This window comes from Littorina saxatilis, unplaced genomic scaffold (genome assembly GCF_037325665.1).
Source record: "Littorina saxatilis isolate snail1 unplaced genomic scaffold, US_GU_Lsax_2.0 scaffold_374, whole genome shotgun sequence".
Classification (NCBI taxonomy): Eukaryota; Metazoa; Mollusca; class Gastropoda; order Littorinimorpha; family Littorinidae; genus Littorina; species Littorina saxatilis.
In genome coordinates, this window is record NW_027127308.1 from 1 (window position 1) to 16,598 (window position 16,598).

Below are 16,598 nucleotides of genomic sequence, written 5' to 3' on the forward strand. Positions count from 1 at the left end.
GTGTGTTTTAAATCCTGAATGAATTATTCCTTGATGGCCACCTGGGTTGACGTGCACGAGAAAGTTACTAACCGGCTTCAAGGGTCGGATTGGTTGAAAAAGTTTTGTGATTCTAACCAATCCAACCACTCAGCGGGTTTGTAACTTTCTCGTATACTTCAGCCCCGGTCATTGGCTGGATCAGGGTGCAGCAACCTTGTTAGGATGTAGGGGACAAGATCCCCGTAACAAATATAGCAATTTATTGATTTTGACACAATCTGGAGACACTGCATGCAAATAAATGTCATACATCTACACACCTTACAAGTTTCCACCTGACTGTCTTTCAAGTCCAACAAATTTGAACACATTTTCAAAATCTGGAATCCAGATTTCTGGACAGGAATTTTTATCCTTGTATACAGCATGACTTCCCTTCTTTGTGTCTGTTAATCTTGGGAGAAAATATCCAGCGATATTTCTCCGTAGGCCTAAAGTTCGACCATGACCTAGGCAAAATAACTTGCGCAGCCGCAGAAACAAGAAAATGGAAATCTTTTATGAAATGATTGGGAGCCACGCAAATTTGACCTCTTGATTCTGACCATGAACCTGCTGTTGATAATCTGGAAGGTCGTACCAGAAATGCAGATCTATCTCTGGCCGATTCATAGATTCAACCTACAAACTGCGACCTCATCTGTGATCAGATGGCCAAGCAATGCGTGAAATATTTTATTCTAAAGCCTTATGGCTCGTTTCGACAAGCATTAAAGGGATGAAATTAACCACATGCAGTTTATTCTTCAAAAAAATGCACACAAAAAAATGGGTTGGGTTCTGTGATTTGTACAAAAACGTCTTCCTCACGATAGATTCGCTGATTTGTCTTATGAAGCCGTCATCAACACGAACACAATGATTGCAGAAGCAAACTCAGTACCTACACGACCGAGACACAAGACTGATTATTTCACAGCTGCAATGTGAATAGAGAACAAAGACGTTTTGGGTAAGCTTACTCACGTCAGGTCTTCACTGACAAGCTAGGAACAGACGGAAAATTCCGAACAAAAGTAAATGACGTCAAAGTCTCTTTCGCTTTGCGTGTAACTTTGTCATGCTTTGTTTCCACATCCCATGACAAATTCTCCTTACTTTGGTCATGCCAGATAAACGTTACAGCTCTGTCCATCCATGGTATCGTGTGATATTTTGTCTCGACGGGGTGAAAGAATATAATGACCCAGTCTCGACAAAATATTCAGGCGATACCATGGATGGACGGAGCTGTAACTTATACATAGTTATAGATCTATGCGAGTGTGTGGACGGCTGCAGAACGGTTTCATAGCGAAAGTACAAGATTTGTTGATGACCTGATTTAACATTTCTGCGCAGTTTCCATGCAACAAGGACTGCAAGCAAACTTGTGACGTCAGTGGCAACCATGCAAAATGACTGTGTCATTGCTGCAGACTCTCGCTTTGTCACTGGATTGGAGAGAAAGGTCAGACATTATGAAAGTGAAGACTTAGGTATATGTTTGGTAAATATGTTTTTGTAGTTGGTTGTGCATTTGTGTTAACATGTATAGGCATGTATGAACTTATATATGTATCAATGTAAGTATGTATTCATGTAGCCTTCCGGGTGGAAGGTTCGGGTAAGCAGGTGTGGAGCTCTGTCTGTATAGATCTGTTTTCGGTCTGTGAACATGCGTGTCTGTCTGTCTGTCTGTCTATCTGTCTGTCTTTATGTATGCATGTATGCGAATAATACGGAACACTTTGTAAACTCATTCGAATCACGTTGCAAAATTAATTTGAAACAGTGTTGTAATATCATTGACCAAGAATCCCCCCCCCCAAAAAAAAACCCAATAATAAATAATTAAACCCCACCAAAACAAGAACAGAAAACAACAACAACAACAACAACAAACAAGCAAACACACACAGATTTACATGAATGTTTACTTGGGCGTTGTTAAACTGAGAGCTTTAAAATTCCATGCACGTTTGAGGATTAATATCCTCCAGACATCAGGCGAGTTTTATTAACCTTGATCAGATTTCAAAGTTATGGCGGAGTCGTATTGACCCCCCCCCCCCCCCCCCTGGCCTCCCCCTCCCCTCCAAACAAAGGAAGACGGTGGGGGGTGGGGGGGTATCAGATGCTTTGAAATGCCCTTTTTACATTTAGTCAAGTTTTGACTAAATGTTTTAACATCGAGGGGGAATCGAAACGAGGGTCGTGGTGTGTGTGTGTGTGTGTGTGTGTGTCTGTCTGTCTGTCTGTCTGTGTGTGTGTGTAGAGCGATTCAGACCAAACTACTGGACCGATCTTTATGAAATTTGACATGAGAGTTTCTGGGATTGATATCCCCGAACGTTTTTTTCCTTTTTTTGATAAATACCTTTGATGACGTCATATCCGGCTTTTTGTAAAAGTTGAGGCGGCACTGTCACGCCCTCATTTTTCAATCAAATTGATTGAAATTTTGGCCAAGCAATCTTCGACAAAGGCCGGACTTTGGTATTGCATTTCAGCTTGGTGGCTTAAAAATTAATTAATGACTTTGGTCATTACAAATCTAAAAATTGTAAAAAAAAATATTTTTTTCTAAAACGATCCAAATTTACGTTCATCTTATTCTCCATCATTTGCTGATTCCAAAAACATATAAGTTTGTTATATTTGGATTATAAACAAGCTCTGAAAATTAAATATATAAAAATTATTATCAAAATTAAATTTTCGAAATCAATTTAAAAATACTTTCATCTTATTCCTTGTCGGTTCCTGATTCCAAAAACATATAGATATGATATGTTTGGATTAAAAACACGCTCAGAAAGTTAAAACAAAGAGAGGTACAGAAAAGCGTGCTATCCTTCTCAGCGCAAGTACTACCCCGCTCTTCTTGTCAATTTCACTGCCTTTGCCGTGCGCGGTGGACTGACGATGCTACGAGTATACGGTCTTGCTGCGTTGCATTGCGTTCAGTTTCATTCTGTGAGTTTGACAGCTACTTGACTAAATGTTGTATTTTCGCCTTACGCGACTTGTTTGATAGTGTTTGCTATAACCCGCACAGATGATATTCGTGTCGGCAACTGCCCTTGTGAAACCAGCTTTCCGATGACACACTTTTTCAGATTGTAGCCTGGATACAACCCGCACATCATGACTCACTGTCGGTGCATTACGATAGGGTGATGGCATTCTCCAGGACTTCCGGTCAGCTGATCACCATAACAACGCCACGAGGACCAGAACAAGCAACGGTCAGATATTGTTGGGTGACCTTTTCTCTCTCTTTCTCTCTCTTTCTCTCTCTTTCTCTCTCTTTCACACCCTTTTTACATTTAGTCAAGTTTTGACTAAATGTTTTAACGTAGAGGGGGGAATCGAGACGAGGGTCGTGGTGTATGTGTGTGTGTCTGTCTGTCTGTCTGTCTGTCTGTCTGTCTGTCTGTGTGTGTGTGTGTAGAGCGATTCAGACTAAACTACTGGACCGATCTTTATGAAACTTGATATGAAAGTTCCTGGGTATGATATCCCCATACGTTTTTTTCATTTTTTTGATAAATGTCTTTGATGACGTCATATCCGGAGTTTCGTGAAAGTTGAGGCGGCACTGTCACGCTCTCATTTTTCAACCAAATTGGTTGAAATTTTGGTCAAGTAATCTTCAACAAAGCCCGGACTTTGGTATTGCATTTCAGCTTGGTGGCTTAAACATTAATTCATGACTTTGGTCATTAAAAATCTGAAAATTGTAAAAAAAATATTTTTTTATAAAACGATCCCAATTTACGTTCATCTTATTCTCCATCATTTTCTGATTCCAAAAACATATACATATGTTATATTTGGATTAAAAACAAGCTCTGAAAATTAAAAATATAAACATTATTATCAAAATTAAATTTTCGAAATCAATTTAAAAACACTTTCATTCCTTGTTGGTTCCTGATTCCAAAAACATATAGATATGATATGTTTGGATTAAAAACACGCTCAGAAAGTTAAAACTAAGAGAGGTACAGAAAAGCGTGCTATCCTTCTCAGCGCAACTACTACCCCGTTCTTCTTGTCAATTTCACTGCCTTTGCCATGAACGGTGGACTGACGATGCTACGAGTATACGGTCTTGCTGCGTTGCATTGCGTTCAGTTTCATTCTGTGAGTTCGACAGCTACTTGACTAAATGTTGTATTTTCGCCTTACGCGACTTGTTCTCTCTCTCTCTTTCTGTCTCTCTTTTTTCTCTCTCCCTCTCTACCTGTCTGCAAGTTTCTCCAACTGTCTGTCAGTCTCTTTCTCTCTCTCTCTCTCTCTCTCTCTCTCTCTCTCTCTCTCTCTCTCTCTCTCTCTCTCTCTCTACCTGTCTGCAAGTTTCTCCAACTGTCTGTCAGTCTCTCTCTCTCTCTCTCTCTCTCTCTCTCTCTCTCTCTTCTCTCCTCTCTCTCACTCTCTCTGTGTCTGTTTCTCTGTGTCTGTTTCTCTCTCTCTCTCTCTCTCTCTCTCTCTCTCTCTCTCTCTCTCCATCTATCTCTCTCTCTCGCTTTCTTTCTCTCTCTGTGTCTGTCTCTCTCTCTCTTTCTCTCTCTCTCTCCTGGCTCTCTCTCTCTCTCTCTCTCTCTCTCTCTCTCGCTCTCTCTCTCTGTCTGTTTGTCTGTCTGTCTGTCTCTCTCTCTCTGTGTCTTTCTCTCTCCATCTATCTCTCTCTCTCGCTTTCTTTCTTTCTCTGTGTCTGTCTCTCTCTCTCTTTCTCTCTCTCTCTCTCCTGGCTCTCTCTCTCTCTCTCTCTCTCGCTCTCTCTCTCTCTGTCTGTCTGTCTGTCTGTCTCTCTCTCTCTCTGTGTCTTTCTCTCTCCATCTATCTCTCTCTCTCGCTTTCTTTCTTTCTCTTTGTCTCTCTCTTTAGTGGCTTCAAGTCATTATCGTACTATTTCTACTGCGAAATCTTTTAGATTTAAAAACTAAAAGGAATATACGATCATAGCTTTGGTCTGATCGAGATATATTTGGTTGCTGTAAAAAAAAAATGTCTAAGGACAAACCGAACTGTCTTCCTTTCTGAGCGTCTAAGGCAGTTGAACATAGGCACATGTAAACATACAGTGCAATATTCTTAATACAATAAGCATACGTGTTTTATGTGCCTCTTTTAAATGTTCTTCTTCTTGTAATTCTATACCGGTTTGTGTTTTATAATCTTTTGACAGGCAGATTAGAATTGTTTCCATTTTAATGTATTCATTTTAATTGACAATAAAGTGCTGTTATTGTTATTGTTATTGTTATTTCCAGACCATTATGTAGCAGTAGTTCCAAATTTGAAGTGTGTGAGCAATAGCCGAACAAAAAGGTACTTTCTTTGGCTAAGAGAGTCTGAACAAAATATTATGTATGTAAATCATTTGCTTGAGAAAGAAAAAGGGGTGCTTTGGGAGAATGGTGGTTTGGGTGGGGGTGTGGAGGCTGGAAATCTCAGAATAGTTGTATGCCAATATGAAGTTTAAACAATACATTCTCTGAACTTATTCAGTTGTGTTTTTGAACAGGTGCAGAATCCAAGGTCACTGCTTGAAAGTAAGACACAAATGGAAAGGCGCCTCTTTAGTACTCCTTTTTGCAGTGTAAATTGCTTTAATTTCAAATTGATCAAACAGACGGACGGCCATGATAGCTTAGTGGTTAAGACATCGGCCTTCAAGTAGTCATACTCAAATGAAACTTTGGCAGTACTTGTATTAATAAGTTATCTGCACGTATGCAGAGTCATCGATATTTGTGGATGCAAGTCAACAATCTTATGACCGTTTTTAAAATTCTTTCTGGAAGATAAATAACATCTGAAAGTACGTCTCGTATGTGGACATAATATCCTCAAAGTTTGAAAGCAATCCATTGTTTTGTTGCTGAAATACAGTACTTTTTCTCGTGGTACCCTTCAACATTGATACAAAAACCTCCCGTTTTTGACAATGTTTGAGCACCTGCAGCAGTGGGAATGGCATAACACAACAAGACGTAATACAGCTAAACAAGATAGCTAGATCATTGAGTTGACTGTCTCCTCGTATGTACAAATTGTCTATTTGTACAGTTTCGGAATTTTCGTCGACTTTTAGGTGCTACCTTACATTTTTTCAGTTCGGTTTTGGGGGTACACTCTTTGAGCAGTTATCACGTACGTGACCCCAGTAAAAGTATTTGATTCGAAAAGGGTGTACGATAGCCAAATTGAGAACTATAAATGACATGAATGCTTTATTTGAGGTAAGAAAGTTGTCGCAATACTGCTCAGTTGTGTTATTTGTTAAGATATTCTGTCTTGGTAAAAGCGTTTGTGTTGAAACACTTGTACGTAATTTTAAGGTAAGTGCTGATTTTGTTTCACTTGACACCTATGCAACAGAAACTAAACCCTACGGCAACATTACAAGGGTTTAGGGTATATGAGAAGGCTTGTCATCAAACAACAACATCGTAATGCTCAAATAGAATAATCGAACAAGCTAAAAAGCAAAGTCATGATCTGTCACTGTGGATACAAATGGCCTAAACAATCTGATATTCTTGGTTTAATGTTGTCATGAAACTGAAATGTCTTAATAAATACATTTATTGTGAAATGTGCCCAGGATGACATTTGATAGAAGCCTTCATGGGATTGACATTTCGGACATATTATTTTGTGCTTGTTTCATTTTAACAAACTTGTGATAGGTAATTTTTACTGGCATGTTCCATCGTGCAATGAACATTCCCAACAAAAATCAACAACACAAAACAGCCAAATAAAACAAGCAAGAACAAAAAGCATAACGTAGACAATTCCATGAATTAACAAAATTTGATTTTGCGATTAAGGGTTGAAGCGTCAAGTTTTGACTAAATGGTTTAACATAGATGGGGAATCAAGACGAGGGTCGTGGTGTATGTGTGTGTGTGTGTGTGTGTGTGTGTGTGTGTGTATGTGTGTGTGTGTGTGCGTGTGTGTGTGTGTGTGTGTGTGTGTGTGTGTTTGTCTGTGTGTGTTTGTCTGTGTGTGTGTGTGTGTGTGTGTGAGGAGCGATTCAGAGTAAACGACTGGACCGATCTTTATGAAACTTTACTTGAGAGTTCCTGGGAATGATATTCCAATACTGTTTTTCAATTTTGTAATAAATGTCTTTGATGACGTACAAGTTTAGGCGGCACTGTCACATTCTCATTTTTCAATGAAATTGATTGACATTTGGGCCAAACAATCTACGACAAAGGCCGCAATTTGGTATTGCATTTCAGCTTGGAGGCTAAAAATGAATTAATGAGTTTGGTCATTAAAAATCGGAAAATTGTAATTACAATTATTTTGTTATTTACCCTTTTGTTTATACCAAAAACATATAAATATGTCATATTTGGATTAAAAACAATGTCACTGCCTTTGCCACGAGCGGTGGACTGACGATGCTACGAGTATAGTTACGGTCTTGCTGAAAAATGCAGTGCGTTCAGTTTTATTCTGTGAGTTCGACAGCTTGACTAAATGTTGTATTTTTGCCTTTCGCGACTTGTTTTCTCTTACAGAAATCAAAGGCTGTGCATCGTACGAGGAAATAGAAGAGATATTTCTGCAGCTTGTCCGGGAGCACATCACTGAAGATATTACTTGTGAAGTCGATAGTGTGCTGCAACTGAACATCCTGCAGAACATAGGAGAAGAGGAAGTTAAACATCCCATATTCCTCGACTTTAGACAAGGTAAACATGCAGCTGAGTGTGTTTTGACTGCAATGTAAATGAGAGGCCATTTGGCGCGAGATGACCCCCCCCCCCCCCCCCCCCACCTCACTTACTTTTTTCACCTTGCTTTTTCTGTCACATATGCATGCGTTGTGTTTCTGAATGTGGGAATATGGGAGAAGAAAGGAAAAGAAAGTTAAGGGGAGGGTGGGGTAGATGGGGGTAGAAGATAGAACATCCCTTTTATGTGAGAGTGTCCTGCATAGGCACAGTCTGCTGGGAAGATTAAACCCGTTTTTAGCCGACTCATCACATACAAATATTATAAAAGAAATCAGTTTGCAAAATGCGCTTAGAATGATATCTGCTTGAAGCCTCCTTGTGCTGGGCATTTCAGACATATTTGTGCTTGTTCTATTTTAACAAAGTGTGATTTATGCTGGCATTTTCCCTCTTGCTATGAGCAGGATATCCAATCCACATCCCTCATTTTGTCTGAGGCTGAAAGTCGCTGTTCATTGTCAATTCTTGTTACTCTCTCAGGTGTCAGGAGAATTGGTCTAATAACTCTCACATACTCTATTGCACGTGTCACATTCATTTAGAGCCCTTACGTGCCTTTGTTTCTCAGATCGTCTTCTTTTCTGTATTCAGGTTTCGGTACCGTGGAAAGGGTTGAGGGCATCCTGCCACAAAGATGTGCAGGTGTCTTCACGTTTCATGCAGATGACTTACCCACCCTCTTGGGCACTGACGGCATGCAGGTGATGCAGCTCTTTACTCAGGGTCGGATCAAGGCGAAGGTCGACAACTCTGCAGCTCTGCTCAGATTTCACGAATTTGCAAAACAAGCATTTGGGATGTTGTGATGGAAGAATGTGAGGGGATGGGCATTGCGGATAAGGATAAGGAATCATATAGTCCTGTGAAGTTACCCTGATGGGAATTGGGGAATTGTTCACTGGGGTAGTTGCCACACAGTACGGCGCTACCCATGTTTTTTCTCCCTTCATGCGTGTATTCATATGTCTACATATTGAGTTGTTCGCTGTAAACTTTAGATCTTTATCGGGCGCATGCGTGAACGAGGCGGTGTTCGTACAGCGATGAGAAAGTTTGCTCTGGGAAATAAATCCCTTGCCGAACGAGGTGGTCTGATGTTGCTCAAATTTCACGAATGTTTGCAAAAAAAGCATTTGGGCTTTAAAAGAGCACTGCTTAAGCACACTGTTGTAATGGTAGAGTGTAAGGGGCTGTAAGAATAAGGTATCATAGAGTCCTGTGAGGTAATCCTCATGGGAATTCGGGCTGCTTTATCACTGGGGAAAGCGAGCTGCTATACAGCACCGCGCAACCAGTTTTTACTTCTTTTTGTTCTGCTTGTGTGTATATATGTGTCCAACCCCAGCATGTGTTCAGTGGTTGGGGTGCTACCATAATTCATGACATGTACTTTCTAATGATTTTGGGTGCTTTGACCTATTGCAAAATCTGTTTCATTCCCAACCAAAACCTAATTGAGTTACAATGTACACTATACGTAAGTATTGAGCCGACATTTCAAGAAACCGAAATGAGTGGTTGGTTGAGATATACGTTCTCCACTAAAAACGGCAAAAGTATTGCTGCAGGCAACTATCTAGAGACACAACCCCCCCCCCCCCCCTTGCCCCCCCCCCCTACCGAACATCATAATTGAGACATGGCATTCAGGAATGACCCTAGAAAGAAAGGGAGAGATGGTTTGTTTAGGACTACTAATGTAATGTACACAAAAAACGTTCATTGTTTATTTAACATTCGAAGAGTTATTTAAATATCTGGTTACTTTTTTTACAATCCTAAAAAAAGCACATACAGTATTCGATCTTTCTTTTGTGATTCTGATTGAGGAGAATATATGAAACTAGCCGATCGAACCTAAATGAGATATTTTGAGATGTACAAAACATGTCATTCTGTCGTTTCGTCAGTTTGCTTTATGAATCATTTATTACACATACTGTTTATAGCATTATTTCTTTGTGATTTTTCAGTTGTATTGCAAAAGAGTATATAACCTGTAAACAATTGCTTTTTTGAGAAAAGAGATAATAATAACTTCTCGTGGTTTTTCTTTTCTTCTTTGATTAGATATGTAAGTGAAGCTGGTGAATTCTAATGTCCATATTTTCGAGAAATAAAGCACAGAACGGTGTGTTTAGCATAACACTAGAAAACCGAATGTTATCCAACTCAGAACTGCACATTCTGTTTTGGATGAAATAAGAGAAAAAAAATTCACGTTTTAGGTTGTTCATTAAATCGATAAGATCGGCTAAAAATGGAGGAAGGGAGACAACACAGATTATTCGTTGACCGGGATAATGTAAGACGTGAAACATGTCTGTAGCAATGGTTTTTCAAGTTAGTTGATTTTTGTTTTTGTATGTTGATGCGTTGAGAGTGTTTGCCAATTTAACTGTTTTCTTGCTTGTTTGTGTGTATTTTGTTGTTGTGCTTGTACACTGTAGTGGGTGTTCCTTGTCATTCATTTCTGTTAAAATGTGTTGTCTTCTTTTGTGCCTTGGTAATGCATTTCAATTACAAACCGTTGGTATAGTTTTATTCATGTACACTCCGTTTTGCCATGCAATACATGTTATGGTGTCGATCTCCTTCATTAAAAATGCAGAAGAAACATTATTGAATTGAATTGGAATTTTGACCTTGATCATAACGGAAATAATTAATCAGAGTTTGAAATAAATGTGTTGCAGTTACAATGTTTATTGTTTGCTAGCTTTTTTCACATTATGCGTATGTTTATAGTTCCTTCAAGTGAATATCTGTTTTCGGAAACTTTATTAAAATACATTTAAAGGAACACTCCTTTCTGTTAAACCTTAAAAGGGCTTCCTGTGTCGTGGACGACCCAGATCCTCACAGAAGTTGCTTTATCTTAAAAACAATTTGGAGTTTTTGGTTGAGACTTCATGTAATCCTCAAACACCATAGAACCTTCCCATCAACTATTTTTGTGAAGAATCCTCTTTGTAAACAAACAAACAAACGATAGCGTAATGTGAACAACACAGTCCGGATATTGTGGGTCATGTCCCAAATGGAATTAAACAGGGAATTCTATTGTGATAATCCCCTAAACACCTCCTGCAGTGACATTGGTTACAACAGTATTTTATTCATAAACACACACATAACACACACATAACACACACATGATACTACAACAACATGTTTACAAAGGAGCACAACAAGTTTAAAACTTATCGTAAGTGCTCACATAATCATACCTGTAATTTCGACAACAAATAATACTCTGTCTGTCTCTCAATATATCTATAATTATGTGACTGTCATTGACATTCACATTCGCAGTGTTTGTTTGTTTGTTTGTTTATTTGTTGCTTAACGTCCAGCCGACTACGCAGAGCCATATCAGGAGTCAAGTCAAGTCAAGTCAAACAGTTTATTTACCAAATGCAAAGCACAGGATTTTGTTATGGTGTATGCATAAAACTTCACACTCCTTCCACACGCATATATCACAACAACTATGTACAGACAAAGTGTTCAATCTCACTGGGCCCACTACGTGTGCACACCAACCAGACAGTTCAAAACGGACTGGTTGTTCCTTTAGCACCAATCTGACAGGAGCAATCACAGGTTGCATGGATAAAGATAAATGAATTCCCTAAAAATCATATCTAAAAATATAGTCATCAATATAATAAATCCGAGTACATGCTAACACAGTTATTCAAAGGACACAACCCTTACATCTATTAAGATATTTCACTGGACGAGGAAGGGGGGGATGAAGGGGGCCACTTGTCAAGCGATTCCTGTTTACAAATGCACTAACCCATTACTTGTGTCCCAACAGGCTTTAGTAAAACTAAATTAATACCTACTGGAAGATTACCAGTTTCCAGTATGTTAAAATAGGCTTAACCTATCTACTGCTGGATTTACATCAGAACACTAACAGATTAAACTATACATGAATCGCGAGACAAGCGGCAAGAGAAGAGATTTTTGGAAAAAATACAGGTGAATGAGCAAGAAGGCAGAAAAAAGAAAAGAATTCATGAAGAAAAAGAGAGTATGACAGGAAAGAGGAACCAAAAATCTACCTAACAGCAAACTAGAAAGCTCCTGCGGTTCCAAAAACAGGAGGGGCCTTTAATTTCATAACCGCAGTGCCCCACTGCGGGACATTCGCAGTGACATTCATATTTAACTATAGGGTCAACCAGTCTCATACCATGTATTGAGGCCTTCTAACTGTGGAAGTCTATGACGTTTCAAAGCTGTATCGTCAATAATGCATGTGCATACCTGAATTCTTAGATATTTTGTAAACCTTCGCCGGTGGTCGTGGGTCCGTGTGGACCCAGACGGGTGTTTAATTGCAAATATCTCTTAAACTAGTTGGAATGTTTTAATGAGCTTTTAAGAATGCCTCTGGCACCTAAAAAGCTCTTATGTCCTAAAAGATCATTAAATTTCAGCGAGAAGTATTTAAAAAAAAAGGTCAAATTTAGATGACAAACGGAAGACATTGTTGGACCGTGCGCACCCATGTTTCTCAAAGAAGGAAAAACGTGCATCCCCTTCCGTAGACGCCGTGGGGCTGTGTGGACCCATGCTTCCCAAAGAAGGAAAAACGTGCATCCCCTTCCGTAGACGCCGTGGGGCTGTGTGGACCCATGCTTCCCAAAGAAGGAAAAACGTGCATCCCCTTCCGTAGACGCCATGGGGCCGTGCGGACCTATGCTTCTCAAAGAAGGAAAAACGTGCATACTCTTCTGTAGACGTCTTGGGGCTGTGTGGACCCATGCTTCTCAAAGAAGGAAACATAAGCATACCCTTCCGTAGACGCCGTGGGGCCGTGCGGACCCACGATCGACGTCTACAGAGGGGTATGCATATTTTTCCTTCTTTGAGAAGCATGGGTCCACACGGCCCCACGATGCCTTCCGTGTGTAGTCGATAACCCGGCCTGGCGAAGGTTAATGTAAGGACGGATGGCCGTCCACCCACCCGTCCATACAGTCAAACTCTGCTAAAACTATGACTCAATGCACAAGTACTCAAGTGAGCCCCAAACAATAGCTCTATCAGGCAACATCTCATCCTCTGGACACTTCTGAAGCACTTCCCTCTGTGGCTCCACTGGCCTCGGAACCGTCCACATTAGACTGGTCAGGCTGAATGTTAGGAGCGCTGTGCATGTGGGTAGCCTTGCCTGTGAATGACTCAGCGCTGCCAGCAACCTGAGGACCATTGTCCAGAGGGGCGTTGTCTGGAGGGGCGTTGGGTGACAATTCTTAAAATGTTAACATCATGTGCCTGTCCCTGATCCCAAACAATATCAGTTCGTAGAAGACTGCTGTCTTGTTCCTGGTGCTGATCACACAAAACAGTTGCAATAGCATTACATTCTTGCTCTTCCTCGTTGCATGTGTTAGCGTCGCAAATGACATTGGAATTTCAACAAACATGAAATAAATCAACAGCTTTCACATCCTTTTAACGGGGATGTAGTACAAAGAAGGATGTGAGTCATTCAGGCAAAGCGCATTTTCATCACACTCACACGTTCACAACATTCTTTTTCCTCAATCATACACACGCGCATAATCATGTTATCATTGACGTCGTTGCTTGCTTCTCCCTGTCGCAGTGTAGAGGGACTGGCCCACACACGGCCGCGCAACGCATCACAGGCTGACTGTGTGACACACTTTCTGAGCTCGGTATCTTTGTATCTTCATCAGAACAAATAATACTCTGCCTGTCTCTAAATACATCCATAATATTCTGACTGTTATTGATTACAACAGTCAGCGAATCTCGAAGCTTCTCATTCCTTTTACTTGTTTGACATCTGAGCATACAATGTTCGTCTTGCATATCGTTATAATTATATACCCCTAATATTCACACAAGTCTGTTTTTCCTTCTCCACATCCCTCTTACTTTCACAGCTATTCTGTTTTTCATACGCTTCTTTCTTTGCACCATAACAACAGTGTTACAAGTCTGATCTTCATCCTCCACCTTCTCCTTCCTTTTGACAGATGAGGATACAATGGCTCCCATGGGGTCGCCTTCACGCGGCGGGAGCGTTTAAACAGAGTTACCCCACCCCTTTACTTCTCTTCTTTTGTCTTATTTCTGCCTTACCAGTCCTTTCACCTATATTTCCTTCCAAGAAAACTCTCCCTGCTATTCCCTGCAGTTTTCCAATTCTTTTCTTGTTGTCTTATTTCTACCTGACTGGATCCATCACCTTTATTTCACTTACCAAAAGTCTTCTTTTCCACATCCTTATTTCTCTGCACCCCGCATGTCGTAAGAGGCGACTAACGGATTCTGTTTCTCCTTTTACCCTTGTTAAGTGGTTCTTGTATAGAATATAGTCAATGTTTGTAAAGATTTTAGTCAAGCAGTATGTAAGAAATGTTTAGTCCTTTGTACTGGAAACTTGCATTCTCCCAGTAAGGTCATATATTGTAGTACGTTGCAAGCCCCTGGAGCAATTTTTTGATTAGTGCTTTTGTGAACAAGAAACACTTAACAAGTGGCTCTATCCCATCTCCCCCCTTTCCCCTATCCCATCTCCTCCCTTTCCCTCGTCGCGATATAACCTTCGTGGTTGAAAACGACGTTAAACACCAAATAAAGAAAAGAAAGGATACAATGTTCGTCTTCCATATCCTTATCTTTACCAGTAGTGTTCACACAAGTCTGTGTTTCCTTCTCCACCTCGTTCCTTCTGCTACATGTACCACTACCGTTATTATCGCTACCAACACTTTGTCTGTGCCAATAAGTGCCTGCTTTTTATATTTAGTCAAGTTTTGACTAAATATTTTAACATCGAGGGGGAATCGAAACGAGGGTCGTGGTGTATGTGCGTGTGTCTGTGTGTCTGTGTGTCTGTGTGTGTGTGTGTGTGTGTAGAGCGATTCAGACTAAACTACTGGACCGATCTTTATGAAATTTGACATGAGAGTTCCTGGGTATGAAATCCCCGAACGTTTTTTTCATTTTTTTGATAAATGTCTTTGATGACGTCATATCCGGCTTTTCGTGAAAGTTGAGGCGGCACTGTCACGCCCTCATTTTTCAACCAAATTGGTTGAAATTTTGGTCAAGTAATCTTCGACGAAGCCCGGACTTCGGTATTGTATTTCAGCTTGGTGGCTTAAAAATTAATTAATGACTTTGGTCATTAAAAATCTGAAAATTGTAAAAAAAAATAAACATTTATAAAACGATCCAAATTTACGTTTATCTTATTCTCCATCATTTGCTGATTCCAAAAACATATAAATATGTTATATTCGGATTAAAAACAAGCTCTGAAAATTAAATATATAAAACTTATTATCAAAATTAAATTGTCGAAATCAATTTAAAAACACTTTCATCTTATTCCTTGTCGGTTCCTGATTCCAAAAACATATAGATATGATATGTTTGGATTAAAAACACGCTCAGAAAGTTAAAACAAAGAGAGGTACAGAAAAGCGTGCTATCCTTCTTAGCGCAACTACTACCCCGCTCTTCTTGTCAATTTCACTGCCTTTGCCATGAGCGGTGGACTGACGATGCTACGAGTATACGGTCTTGCTGAAAAATGGCATTGCGTTCAGTTTCATTCTGTGAGTTCGACAGCTACTTGACTAAATATTGTATTTTCGCCTTACGCGACTTGTTAATCTCTGTTCTGGTATGAAAAACATTTCCTGACTACTATATTCAGACATCTGTCAACTTTCGCTCATGTTAAATAAAGGCTTGACATCTTCAATTTATTGCACTGTATGATAGATTAGTTCTGTTCACACTGTCAATGTCCCGCAGTGGGGCACTGCGGTTATGAAATTAAAAGCCCCTCCTGTTTTTGGAACCGCAGGAGCTTTCTAGTTTGCTGTTAGGTAGATTTTTGGTTCCTCTTTCCTGTCATGCTCTCTTTTTCTTCATGAATTCTTTTCTTTTTTCTGCCTTCTTGCTCATTCACCTGTATTTTTTCCAAAAATCTCTTCTCTTGCCGCTTGTCTCGCGATTCATGTATAGTTTAATCTGTTAGTGTTCTGATGTAAGTCCAGCAGTAGATAGGTTAAGCCTATTTTAACATACTGGAAACTGGTAATCTTCCAGTAGGTATTAATTTAGTTTTACTAAAGCCTGCTGGGACACAAGTAATGGGTTAGTGCATTTGTAAACAGGAATCGCTTGACAAGTGGCCCCCTTCATCCCCCCCTTCCTCGTCCTGATATGGCTCTGCGTAGTCGACTGGACGTTAAGCAACAAATAAACAAACAAACAAACAAACACTGTCAATGTTATTTCAATTCTGTATTTGATATTTGCAATTTTGTTGTTTTTGCTGAAAGCTCCTCAGCAGGGAGGACTTGAGGACTTGTGAAACTGCATTTGACATTTTTTAGCACCGTGATTATTCTTATTTTCATTCTGCGTTTCGTCTATGTTAGCTTTTTTTATGTTTTTTGTGTTGCATGAGACAATTTTAAAATGAAGAAGTTTATATTCTGACATTGTTTAGCACATTGCTTGGCCGCTCGACATTAATATCAGATTCCCCATAACATGAAATAAAAAATGTAAATAAACACACACACACACACACACACACACACACACACACACACACACACACACACACACACACACACACGAGAGAGAGAGAGAGAGAGAGAGAGAGAGAGACACAGAGACAGAGACAGACAGAGAGAGACAGAGAGAGACGAAGACAGACAGACAGACAAACAGACAGAGACAGACAGACAGACAGACAGACAGCTAGATAGAGAGACAGACAGAGACAATGAG

The 16,598-nt window shown here is 39.9% G+C and overlaps 1 protein-coding gene across 1 annotated transcript; it reads left to right on the forward strand.

Moving 5' to 3' along the window:
- The first annotated feature begins 1,278 nt into the window (after positions 1 to 1,278).
- On the forward strand, positions 1,279 to 8,922 carry LOC138955780 (uncharacterized). The gene is made up of 5 exons (XM_070327315.1): positions 1,279 to 1,492; positions 3,144 to 3,272; positions 5,558 to 5,585; positions 7,572 to 7,745; positions 8,382 to 8,922. Exons 1-5 carry the CDS (start codon positions 1,433 to 1,435, stop codon positions 8,594 to 8,596), a joined length of 606 nt encoding a protein of 201 aa, XP_070183416.1. The 5' UTR covers positions 1,279 to 1,432; the 3' UTR covers positions 8,597 to 8,922.
- The last annotated feature ends 7,676 nt before the right edge of the window (positions 8,923 to 16,598 follow it).

Bases quoted from the DNA above. Each gene is read 5' to 3' on its own strand.
- LOC138955780 (XM_070327315.1), top strand. From the start codon at position 1,433: ATGCAAAATGACTGTGTCATTGCTGCAGACTCTCGCTTTGTCACTGGA. The intron at 5,586-7,571 runs GTAAGACACAAA...TTTCTCTTACAG, and splicing joins TCCAAGGTCACTGCTTGAAA to AAATCAAAGGCTGTGCATCG. The intron at 7,746-8,381 runs GTAAACATGCAG...TTCTGTATTCAG, and splicing joins ATTCCTCGACTTTAGACAAG to GTTTCGGTACCGTGGAAAGG.